The 12,857-nt window shown below is 38.8% G+C and overlaps 1 protein-coding gene across 4 annotated transcripts in view; it reads right to left on the bottom strand.

The window, feature by feature from the left end:
- LOC113119219 (semaphorin-4A-like) overlaps positions 1–9,428 on the bottom strand; it is a 31,165-nt gene extending 21,737 nt beyond the window's left edge. The window contains exons 1-3 of one of the 4 annotated variants that reach the window (XM_026288512.1): positions 9,157–9,428; positions 7,744–7,847; positions 480–707 (exon numbers count right to left, since the gene is read on the bottom strand). In XM_026288512.1, the coding sequence (XP_026144297.1) occupies positions 480–573 (94 nt within the window). In that variant the 5' untranslated portion in view covers positions 574–707; positions 7,744–7,847; positions 9,157–9,428. The remainder of the gene's footprint in view (positions 1–479; positions 708–7,743; positions 7,848–9,156) is intronic. The other 3 variants (XM_026288511.1, XM_026288513.1, XM_026288508.1) reach the window with 3 other exon arrangements.
- Between the last annotated feature and the right edge of the window lie 3,429 nt (positions 9,429–12,857).

The following is a 12,857-nucleotide window of genomic DNA, read 5'->3' as shown; positions in this document are numbered from 1 at the left end:
AATTAAAAGTCCATAAATTTATATAAAAAAGATAGTTAAATAAAATTAATAAATATTATGATCAAATGAAAAAGTAATAAAAATATACACATGTAGCAAATTCAAAATATGAATACATTCTATAAAAAGAAAATCAAAAGAAGATCAAAATGCATAATTCTAAAAGAACACTGATCCAAAGGTGTCACATTCATGTTATTAAAAGATACATTCAATGCTGATATGAGGATGTGAAGCATCCTAAGGGTATGTTTATGAGTGTTTAACTCAGGTGGCACAGAGGTCTTTAGGTCTTGTTAAACGCTGTACTTAAGAAAGTCACCTTCTGAACACCTTCAAAACAACAGCGGCTCACAAGATCCACAAGTCATTCAAATATCTAACAGCATTTAAAAAAAAATTAAATAATAATAATAATAATAATAGTTAATGACTAAATGATAGTTCAAAATCTTTAGAAGTTTGAAAATAAGCCTTACCCTTGGGAAAAGAGAGTCGGGGGAGGACACGAGAATGACAGCTGAGGACGGTCAGAAGAGACAGACAGGCGCAGAGTGTCACTGAATGCACCATCCTGAGAACAACAGATGAGCTGAAGCAAAGACCGGTCTATCTGTCGCTGTTGGGTTCTGCTTCTGTTCTTTCAGCACTTAGAAGCCCACAGGGACACCACTTCAAACAGCCAAAGCAGTCTGCCGTCATCTCATCTGAGCAGAAAAATAAAGAGCGGGTTAGAAATTAGTAGGCGATTCTTTTAAGTCTTCACTTCCTTCTCAAGTCGCTTCTTCCTCTTTCAGAAGTTCAAAGCTTAAGAAACAGTCAAGAGATTACATACATCAGCACATGACTGTCTTCATCCATGAGCAGGGCATGAAATAAGTTACTTTTAAACATTCATGCTATTGAAAAAGAGACTGACCACCATCCAGAGAAAGTCAGCGCAATGAGAAAATGTAAAATGACCATGAGCAGTGTAGAGCAGAGACATCGCAATATGCGAATATTTACATATCTATCCATGTTCACATTGTATAATAAAAACATTACAATAACTTTACAGTGGATGGGTTTCTTGCATCGGAGAGTGTGGAGCAGGAATTGGAAAACTCTGAGGTGAATGGTTTTCAGGATAAATCATGAATCACGTTTGATCTAATGACTGTCTGATGGAAATCCCTGTGAGGCAAGAACAGAAACATGGTGACTAGTGTCTTGTGCTCGTGGAAACCATATTTACTAAACACTTGTTGATGTGAAATGCACTCTTGACCATCACGCATTCATACAGGAACCAATGATCCGGATCAGTAGTTTATACAATAACACAATAACTTATTTCAGGAAAATCCTTTACATTCATTAAAAATAATTGAGTGTAACATTCCTTTTCTTTATCCTGGACACTTTTATTTGTCATTGACCCAGACAATAATAATAAATAAAAAAACTTTAGTAAAACAATGACTTGCATTAAGCTCACATGTGATGGGATTATATACGCTCACCTAAAGGATCATTAGTTACACCTGTTCAATTTCTCATTAAAGGAATTATCTAATCAACCAATCACAAGGCAGTTGCTTCAATGCATTTAGGGGTGTGGTCCTGGTCAAGACAATCTCTTGAACTCCAAACTGAATGTCAGAATGGGAAAGAAAGATGATTTAAGCAATTTTGAGCATGGCCAAAGTCCTTTTAGGCAAGTCGTTCCACTCGGCAGCCATCTTGGCAGCGCTTCCGGGCAGCTATTTCAGAATAACAAGACCAGGCTCCTATCTAAATGAACAGGCATAGAGTCAGAACTGCACTTTCACTGGTTACCGGGACATAAAAACTGCATGTATAGAAACAGCAGTAAAATATAATAAAAAAATAAAAAATAAAAAGAAAACGTTGGAAAATTTTGATGACTTTACCCCCAAAATAAGGTTAAAAATGCCTTTTTCCCCACAAGTTATACTTTTACTATGCATGCGCAAGGGTTCCAGAACTGTGCGCATGGTTTAGTGGAACCAGACGAAAGGCTTAAATATTTCCCGGTTCGACTGTTAAAAGCAGATGATTGGCTTTCCAGCGGGAGGGGTGGGACATGTGGATCAAACCGCCATCTTTGCTGTTACGGATTTTCCTTATATAGTTGTATTGAGGATTGAGGAAGTGGCATGTCTCTTATAAACCGTCTTTGGCGTGGCATGGTTGTTGGTGCCAAACGGGCCGGTCTGAGTATTTCACAATCTGCTCAGTTACACAGATTTTCACGCACAACCATTTCTAGGGTTTACAAAGAATGGTGTGAAAAGGGAAAAACATCCAGTATGCAGCAGTCCTGTGGGCGACAATGCCTTGTTGATGCTAGAGGTCAGAGGAGAATGGGCGACTGATTCAAGCTGATAGAAGAGCAACTTTGACTTAAATAACCACTCTTTACAACAGAGGTATGCAGCAATGCATTTGTGAAGCCACAACACACACAACCTTGAGGCGGATGTGCTACAACAGCAGAAGACCCCACCGGGTACCACTCATCTCCACTACAAACAGGAAAAAGAGGATACAATTTGGCGTAAACAGAATGAGAACATGGATCCATCATGCCTTGTTACCACTGTTCAGGCTGGTGGTGGTGTAATGGTGTGGGGGGTGTTTTCTTGGCACACTTTAGGCCCCTTAGTGCCAATTGGGCATTGTTTAAATGCCACGACCTACCTGAGCATTGTTTCTGACCATGTCCATCCCTTTATGACCACCATGTGCCCACCCTCTAATGGCTACTTCCAGCAGGACAATGCACCATGTCACAAAGCTCGAATCATTTCAAATTGGTTTCTTGAACATGACAATGAGTGCACTGTAATAAAATGGCCCCCACAGTCACCAGATCTCAACCCAATAGAGCATCTTTGGGATGTTGTGGAACGGGAGCTTCGTGCCCTGAATGAGTATCCCACAAATCTCCTTCAACTGCAAGATGCTATCCTATCAATATGGGCCAACATTTCTAAAGAATGCTTTCAGCACCTTGTTGAATCAATGCCACGTAGAATTAAGGAAGTTTTGAAGGCGAAAGGGGGTCAAACACAGTATTAGTATGGTGTTCCTAATAATCCTTTAGGTGAGTGTATATTAAACCTGATTTCTGAAGAAAACATATGCAGTGTTTACCAAAGTGATGCCAGGCATTTCTATGTGGTATTCTTTGTGTCTTTTATCATGTTGCTATGAGGTTATTCGGGTGTTTTGTTCAAGTCACGTCACCTTCATTTATAAAAGCACTTTAAATCAAGAGACTGTTTTGAAGCAGCTTCTTAGACATTACAGTAACTGAATCAGTAGCTGCGCTTGCATTACCCTTCACATTGCAAATTCTGATATTTCTTTCTTTAGGTCTTTAATGATGTTTAACTTTTTGTCTCTCTTTTTGGATCAGTGCTTTTTCAGGTTGGGTCATGTGATCTCCGAAAACATTATGTGATTTCGAAAATCAAGATTGCTCCCAGTTGCTTAAACGGTTATATACAGACAAGTTTATGTTGAGAAGACACGGGAGTTACAAAACTAGTCGATTATGTCTGTGAAGGTAAACAGCTGGGAAAGAAATGGTGTGTTTATATTAGATTTATGTGGCAGCCGCTCAATATACAGGAAATAAATCCCCTGCTCTCTAGTCTCCTCTGAGGAACCATTAGCATGCTTTACTGGAACTTCATTATGGCGTTAATAAAACTGGAACAGACTTAAGGTTGGTAAAATATCCCCTTTCTACATCACAGGGGGAACAAAATCAATTATTAATATCCAGCTACTGATTCATAATCCAGTGGAATCAATTCATTTGCTAGTGTATTTTAAACCACAGCTAAGCAAACCAAGAGTTGACGGCACCAAGAACCCACAACTGGTCTTTGTAATTTTCTGATTTCTAGATAGAGATCAGGTACGTCCAATGTACATTTAAAAAATATATAACATATATATATAATATTGTAATACGTATTAATATTTTTTTTAAAAATCCCCAACTTTTAGATTAAAGTCACAAGTCTGTACATGTAGTCTAACTTGAGTCACTTATATAATGACACACCCCTCCGGAACGATCTAAGGAATCATTCATGTGTGTGTAACAAATGACAAGTAACATTAAAAAAGATGAATACAAGCAGAGAGAATGGGCCTTTGCAGAAGTGAAGATCATCTTAGCAAGAGCCCTTCACTATTCTTGGGTGTTGCTAAACACTACATAGGTTTAAAATATACACAGCACATGCAACAAGATAATAAACGGTAACTTGTTTCGACTGAACAGCATGCACTTCTTACACACTACTCTGTCAGTCGTTACCAAAAAAACTCAAATTACTCATTCATCATTTGGGTAGTGTGTTGAGCAAAGATTTGATTTCCTTTTTCCTTTTATGCTGGCCAGTGGCATTAAACGGAACAGCCATATAAGTATTACACAATCATTAGTTCCCTAAAAGTTTGATCAAGAATTAGTCACCGGCGGTTTCAGTTAGTCACTTCCAACAGGATTCATGTCGCAGCAGCAGTTCATAAGAAAACATGACAGTAACAGACAGGGCTTTTAAAACTATTTGGTTGCAAAGGACCCAAAAACGTTGCGTGAGATCCCCTTCATAAAATGTAAAAAGTCCTGATATATTTTGAATATGTATAGTGTGTGAAAGAAATATTAAGCAAAATATTAGCATTTCCAAGAGAAATTGGCTTTTATGTTAGTCGCTATATTGGCGATAAAGCAAATTATTTAAATATTATCTAGAAAATGGTATGTACTTTGAAATCTGTTAACACAATGATTCTTCCTTTCAAATCTTAATGTGATGTATATAAAATGAAATATACAACTTTTAATGCAAATTTTAGCACTTTTCACATAGTTTATAGGAGTTTTACATGAAAATATCACACTATTACATATTATAATAGTATTAATAATTACAAACATATTTAATTCACCTCTATTTTTTTCTTCTATATTCTTCTATAAAACATCCAATCCAAAGTCTATTCTCTTTAAACAATAGCACATTAAAACCCTGATGCTATAAAGCAGACTAGATTTTCAACATAAGACTTTTCCAGTCTGATGGACATCTAAAACCAAAAGAAGTGCTGGATACTCCAAACTTTATCCACTGCATGACACTCAGCTGCCAGCAATTGGTCATATCTTGACTTCAATCATATGACAGCAGACGCTGAATGTTACAACAGAGTCATTCACATCTGATTAAGCATCACGGCACGTTGAGCCAGACAACAGTCCTGTGTGTGTAAACAGGTCTGATGAGTGCCTCGAAATCTACTGAAGAGTGTGAAATAACACAGACCGTCTAAAAAGAGATCTTGTGTGACGGCATTACAACGGAGCTCTGGGGTTTCCTGTCTTGACCAAAGAGGTTTATAATATTTGGAGAGATCTATCTGGTCAAATTCATCTCAACGGCTGTTGCTTGGTTGGCACATTCTGAAATTCGGCCAGTTTTGCCCAGTTTTCTTTTTTTAAACCAATCACCTGAGCCATAAAGTAACATGTCAATTCAAAATCATGAAATATTCATTTTCACCACTTCTTTTTATACATAAAGCACACTGTTAAAATTTGCTCACAATCGACTCACTAACATCTCTCTCTTTCTATATGGATCATTCTATGGATCGGTGTTTCTGCCATTGCGCACTCTTTCGAATTAACACACCCTTCCAATTCACGTATAATCAAAGACTCAGAGGTTCCCACTTGTAAAAAAACATTGCTGGGATTTCAGAATTACCATATTTCCAACTCCACCTGAAGGGCACCTTCACTTTGATTCGGTTTGTAAATTAACATATCTCTAAAATACCATTTTAAAAAGACAGTCCTGAAGATTGCTGTCAGAGTGCGCTTTAGCAAATCCCTTAAAATCTCTGTAATTGTCCATTCCTGGACAAGTCTCTGTAATTGGTTTACACACAGAGCCAGAAGCAGGATCAAACTAGTACAAAAATATCCACACCACAGTCAAATTAGGAACAGTCGTGACATACTTTTCTTCCCGCTAACAAAACAGAATTGTAGGAATGTCCTTAAACCAGTACATTTTCCAAGTTTGCTTTACTCCCTAACTTTAACCTCTGAATTTGCCAATAAATTACATAGAGCATATCTCTATAAATCTGACACGCTATTCTGTTGCCGTCTATAAACTCACAAGGCCTCGTTTTGAAACGCTCGAGCACCATTTGTAAGAAAATCGCACTGAAACAGAGGAAGCCACAGTCATTCTAATATAAAACACTAAAATATTGACTGAAGTCAGTAACGCATGCAAAAATGCCCTCAGCCACTTGGTAAATAATACACAAGCCTGCGTCAATGTTCGTGTCAGGACTGCTTGAGAGGTGACATCTCTAGTGTATTAAGTCACGCAAGCCTGATGGACACAACAAACATTACATATCAACCCGCATACTCCAGGCCTTTCACATCAACAGCTCATTTAACTGAGATCTAAGCCTATACAGAATCACACACAAGCCCTGTACAAGCACTATTTGATTCACAATGGAAGCGACACAGGGTCAAAGAGAGTCTAGAGATAAAACAACAGCTCATTTAACTGTGAGGGTTCCTCTTCTAGTTTACCGTAAGATCGTTTGACACTTTTCACATCCATATGCGTTTCCAAAAAAGAGATGTAAACTGCAGCCTCTCACCCATTACATGAAGATGTTGTTTCACATTTTGCAAGCTTCCCATACGTAGGTCCTTTTTAGGACAAGGTTTTGAGAACCACGGATGATGAATTGAAATCTTTGAAGTACAAAGAAAAAAAAGATATCCTTATATTATACTTTAGGAACTGTTGCACTATTTTACATTTAGAATTGACAGATCTATCCAATCGGGGACATTTTCCATTGGACATTTTTTCCAGGGAAATAAATATGAGAGGGGAAAACCAGCAATAATCAAAGCAGGTCTGACTGAGAATCTGACCTTTGAAGAAGAGGCTAAAAACCAGTGTCAGAAACATGATGAAGCTCAGACTTCTGAAGACTGGGGTCCCAAAGGGGATAAATGTTTCCCTTTACAACAGTTTGCACACCGACAGATGAAAGAAAGGTGAAAGAGAAAATTCGAACTGAAAGGAGGGAAAAGAAAACAATCTCAATATCTCCATTGCACACCATTGTATGAAGTTCATATTGATTATTAGCTTTTCATCAACTCTTGATTCTCAGTTTAGGAAACCCTGGATATAACCTGATTAATAAAAAAGTATGTACATAAGAAAATATGCAAGGAAAGTCTAGGTCCCATTTAATCAATAGGAAAATAATAAGCACATTTTATCTCCAATTTATTATTCTCATAACCTTAATGCATCCTCAAGTTTACTTTCACTGCTCCAGTTACTGTCACTTTTTATTCCCGTAACTGTAATACAGTCAATTTACTGAGAAAAAAAAAGCTTAGCCTATATAATGTTGAAATCGCATAGCATAACAACAAATAATACCATGACGTATCAATATATTTAAAAATACTGTTTGAATATGAAAACCTATACACAAAGAATATGAGTTTTTCTCCACATCACGACAATGAGAACTGAAGGGAAATGATGCATAACTGACATTGAGGATCCTGCCGCAGAGCAAAAACTATTAACGGGTTTAAAATAAAACAGCATGACAGGAAAAAACAGCCACTGGCATCGACAGAAGCCTTACGTGAAGATGAAGCGGAAAAACCTGCCTCCGGAAGAGCATTCAGTGATACCCTGAGGAAAAACCAGCGGTGGCATTTGCGTGCAAGCAGGTGACATGTAGCTGGTCTGTGGAGGAAAAGCAATGAGTCAGTGAAGGAGAAGAAACCTGCTCTCCCAGTGGAAGCTGTCGTTCCCATGTGCAGTTGCCATGACTACAGCTGATGTGATTATTACCATGATGCAGCAGTGATGTTATGAAGTGTGCTGCGGATGCACTATAGTCTAATGATAAAATAGTCATGTTAGAAAGACACATATTCATACATGCATTCAATTAACAAAATAGACAGTGATACTGTGCCATTCAGTCTCTGATGAGTTTAGAGCGAGGAATGAAGAAAGCAAGGAGTGAAGAAAGGGTCTAAAAACAACACAGGTGGCACAGTACAGGTGATGTGTGACTCTAGATAATATTCAGAGTGAGGACAGACTGTTTGATTTAATAGTAAATCTGATTAGTTTCACCGGATGACAAATACGCAGCCGGAGCTTCTTCAGAATTAACTTGAGAAACGACACTTTTCTGAATCATTTTGCAATGACTTTTACCAAACTGATCTCAAGATAGCGGACGCATGAACTCAGATCTCCTCAAGTTCACACAGTTCATCGCATAATAATAATCATAAACTTGATTATTCTCACTACATTACTGTTTTGTATTTTGTAAGCTTCTGTATTAAAATGATCGCTGACTGGTTATTCAGCACTGCCAGGTCAGGTATGTCCCATAGCAGTATAACTATAAACTGAATTGAAATAGTGAACAAAGAGCATTACTGCATGAACAAGAAACAATATGCATGAAAACATCAGCCAGAACCAGCTCCTGACACGTGGTGGTTTTATAAAGGAAATGTGAATTTATACAGAAGCTAGGCCTATGTATTTCAGAAACATACTTCATGTGCTCCTGCACCTTCATGATTTATCTACTGTCTAACGTTACAGGACCAGAATAATTGTTAGTTTGAGGCACAAAAACTGCAAACTAGACTCTGCAAGCGAGCACACGTTACAACATGACAAGAGACTGACAAACACATCCTACATGCACAGACATACAGAAAAACACGTGTTCTCACCTTGTTTTCAGGTTTTATTTATTTATGGTCAAAGTTTCTACGCTGTTAACTGAACACACACTCATTAACCCACCGCGGTCAATGTTTGTTTGACAAGTTTGCATTGCACAACCCAGCTCAGTCTGAAATTACTTGGATAACAGTCCACGCTCTCCACAAACACACTTTTCTATCAGTTACTGACCCACTACAGTACTTTTTGGATTTGCCAAATCTTTTGTTAAATACACAGAAGTGTCCGTTTGTTTCACTTCGTGAGGCAGTGCAACGATGTAACGCTAGTAACTTACTCACATCAGAAACGAGCTCCTCCGGGATCTGTTGTTATCCTGCGCTCCGGTGTTGTTATGATAGTCCTCCGTCTGTTTCTGAAACCCAATCAGACGCTATTACACGAAGAAATAGAAAATCTGAAGCACAGAGTTTGTGTTTTGGTGAGAGAGCGCTCTTTCTTTCAAACGTAGCTCGTCGTCATGTAAACGCACGTCTCTTTCTCTGTTGTGTCCACGCTGGTGGTAAGTAAAGGCTGTTTTGTCCACGAGAAGAGCGACAGGTCAGCGGTACTGCACCGCTACACTGAACACTGTACAACAGCGCCATCCAGCCGTCACACAGGGAACTACACATTAAAGGGATAGTTCACTCTCCAATTAAATTTTGAAACGTTTTAGCTTACCTCGAGGACATCCAACATGTAGGTTTCTTTGTTTCCTCAGTATTTCCCATTTTGATATTTTTAGGTCCAACCGTTCTTGTCTGTGACTCACATAATGGATGTCTATGGTCATTACCTCAAAGAGCATGCACAGAGGAGTCAAAATTAAACAATTCCCCATCGTAAGTACACATTGATGACCTAAGACACGAAACGAGCGGTTTGTGTAAGAAAACGAACAGTATTTATATCGTTTTTACCTCTTGTACACAACCACATCCAACTGATCTGAGTGCACGAGTGCTTCCTGATGTGACGTGCGCGCGCTCTGGCTTTAGTCTGCGCAAGCGCGGAAAGCGCCGGATGTGATCTCTCGCGCACGCACATCACTCATTGTTTACCACACGCTACGCCACCAATCTGCACTGTCTGAAATATAATGCAGTAATTGTAATTGATTAATTTGTTTATAATGCACCCTATAATAGTTGCGTTTATAATAAAAATACAAAACATTACTCACTCTATTGACAGCGTGCCATTGGGTCCCTTTGGCATTGGACGTCGCCTCCAGTTTATACGTGGCAAACTAAACACATCGTGCAAAACGCTGGGTCTCAACAGCGGAGAAAACTAAGGATCTTCAGTCAGGCAGGTGTGTGAGGCGATACTGTCAATGTCCTCATCGTCGTCTTGTAGTTGTTCCATTCGCGACAACATATGCTCTCCACTTCTGTTGGCATCTCACAACACTTGCTACTAAAACACCACCAATTTTGAAGAGATCTCTGTCTCTGAGGCTTGAAGACGTGCTGCTGCAGCGGATCGCTCCTGAGTACTTGGTCTGTGTATTCTGGTTCAAATAAATATGGTTGTGAAAAAAATTCAACGTTGTCTATGGATATATTGAAATCGTCTTCCATTGCAATTTCCTGTACGTCTAAATATGTTTAGATCTTCACAGTGAAAGGTAAAACTTCCGAAATCTGTGTAAACCATAGGCAGTAAGTGTAAACAATGAGTGATGTACACATGCGAGAGATGGCTTCCGGTGCTTTCCGCGCTTGCACAGACTAAAGCCAGAGCGCGTGCGCACGTCACATCAGGAAGCACTCGTGCACTCAGATCAGTTGGACGTGGTTGTGTACAAGAGGTAAAAACTATATAAATACTGTTCGTTTTCGTACACAAACCACTCTTTTCGTGTCTTAGGTCATCAATGTGTACTTACGATGGGGAATTGTTTAATTTTGACTCCTCTGTGCCTGCTCTTTGAGGTGGCGACCATAGACATCCATTATGTGAGTCACAGACAAGAACAGTTGGACCTAAAAATATCAAAATGGGAAATACAGAGGAAACAGAGAAACCTACATCTTGGATGTCCTTGAGGTAAGCTAAAAAATACCAAAATTTAATTTGAGAGTGAACTATCCCTTTAAATTCAAAAAAGAAATCTAAAAAATGTCTATATTTTAGTTTTTGGGAGACCCCAACAACATGTTGGCATGCATACAACTCCCAAACGATTTGCTCAACGATTAATTTTTCTAAACCCTTACTTTGCATGACGCTAGTCTGAGCTGATTGGTCTCATTTTCATGTCATCATGAGGCTGTGATGTCTGATAAAGCAGCGTTTGTGAACGCAGTGCTGCTTTGTGTACAGTGTTACCAGGGAAATCTCTGTTTTGACTGACACCCAATGGCAGAGAATTAATTATCATTTCCATTCAAACCAATACCAAAGACCAACACGTGGGCGGGCAATATACTAAAATTTCATGTTGATGTCAACACGAGACTGCTTGGGATTGGTTTTAAAAACGACTAATTTCTGTGATTCTGTGCTTTCTTTTGAGGGACAATGACTTTATACACGGTGCACTTTCAGATTTAAAACTTCAGAGGATAGTTTCATTCACTTGGAGCTGTGTTACACACTACATGAAAGGTAATTTAGAAAAATCCATAATAGGGACACTTAAAAAAAAAATTCACCCCAAAATAAAAACGTGTGGAACTACAATTACTCGCACTCAGGTGATACATGATGATTTTGTTTCTTCAAAGGAACAGATTTGGAGAAATGTACCATTATATCACTTGCTCTGGGATGTAGCCTATCGTCTGCCGTGAATGGGTGCCGTCAGAATGAGAGACCAGCTGAATAGCTGATAAAAACATCACAATAATCCACAAGTAACCCACACTAAGTCTATCAAGTAATATCTTGTGAAGCAAATAGCTATGTTACAAGTTTACAAAAAAACAAATCCATCATTAAAGGGGGGGTGAAATGCTATTTCATGCATACTGAGTTTTTTACACTGTTAAAGAGTTGGATTCCCATGCTAAACATGGACAAAGTTTCAAAAATTAAGTTGTACGTTTGAAGTTTCGGAAAGTTTTTTTCGAGTATGGCTCTGTGTGACGTTAGATGGAACGGAATTTCCTTATATGGGTCCTAAGGCACTTCTGCTGGAAGAGCACGCGCTCCCGTATAGCAGAGCACTGAGCACAACAGACTTCACTGATCAGAGCGAGAGCGTCGCGAAATGTCACAAAAGAAGTGTGTTTTTGGTTGCCAGGGCAAGACAACCCTGCACAGATTACCAAAAGAGAAACAGCATTAAGGGACCAGTGGATGGAGTTTATTTTTACAGAGCATCAACGGAGTTGTGCAAGTGTTTTTGTTTGTTCCCTGCATTTCGAAGATGCTTGTTTTACAAACAAGGCCCAGTTTGACGCCGGATTTGCACATCGTTTATTTCTTAAGGATAATGCAGTCCCAACGAAAAAGGGTCACGATCGTGTGTTGGAACCACAGGCGGTGAGTAAAACTGCTTCAAATATCTCTGTGTTGTTAACTCAGCTATCGGCGCATAAGCACATCAACAACAACATGCGATGTTGTCATCAAACTGCACTTGCCACATGTACAGCTTAAAAAAAAAAAAAGACGACATAAAGTTGAACTTAGTCATTTTCCAAAACTGCTAAGCAAATATATACAGTTTCAGTACATACCACATAGAGACGTCGTTGCTGATGCTGCTCTTGTTAAATTTCAGCCTCTGGATCTGATTCTGGATAATAAATAAATGGCTGAATCTGACTGTAAGCCATGGTTTGTTTTGGATAATGTTTTTTTCATCAAGGTAATGTCACAGCTTCCAAACGCTCTCAATGCAAAAGCCTACTCACGCTTGTGATTCTTTAGCTCCGCCCACACGTCAAGCCTCCAGCCGGTTGTGTTTTTCCGGGAAAAATCGATACAGACTATCTTTCTCTTATGAATATAATAAAACTAAAGACTTTTTGGAGTTATGAAGGA

The sequence above is a fragment of the Carassius auratus genome, chromosome 19, assembly GCF_003368295.1.
Source record: "Carassius auratus strain Wakin chromosome 19, ASM336829v1, whole genome shotgun sequence".
NCBI classification, from domain to species: domain Eukaryota; kingdom Metazoa; phylum Chordata; class Actinopteri; order Cypriniformes; family Cyprinidae; genus Carassius; species Carassius auratus.
The sequence above is the reverse complement of the archived record's forward strand: the minus strand, read 5'-3'. Positions and strand labels throughout refer to the sequence as shown.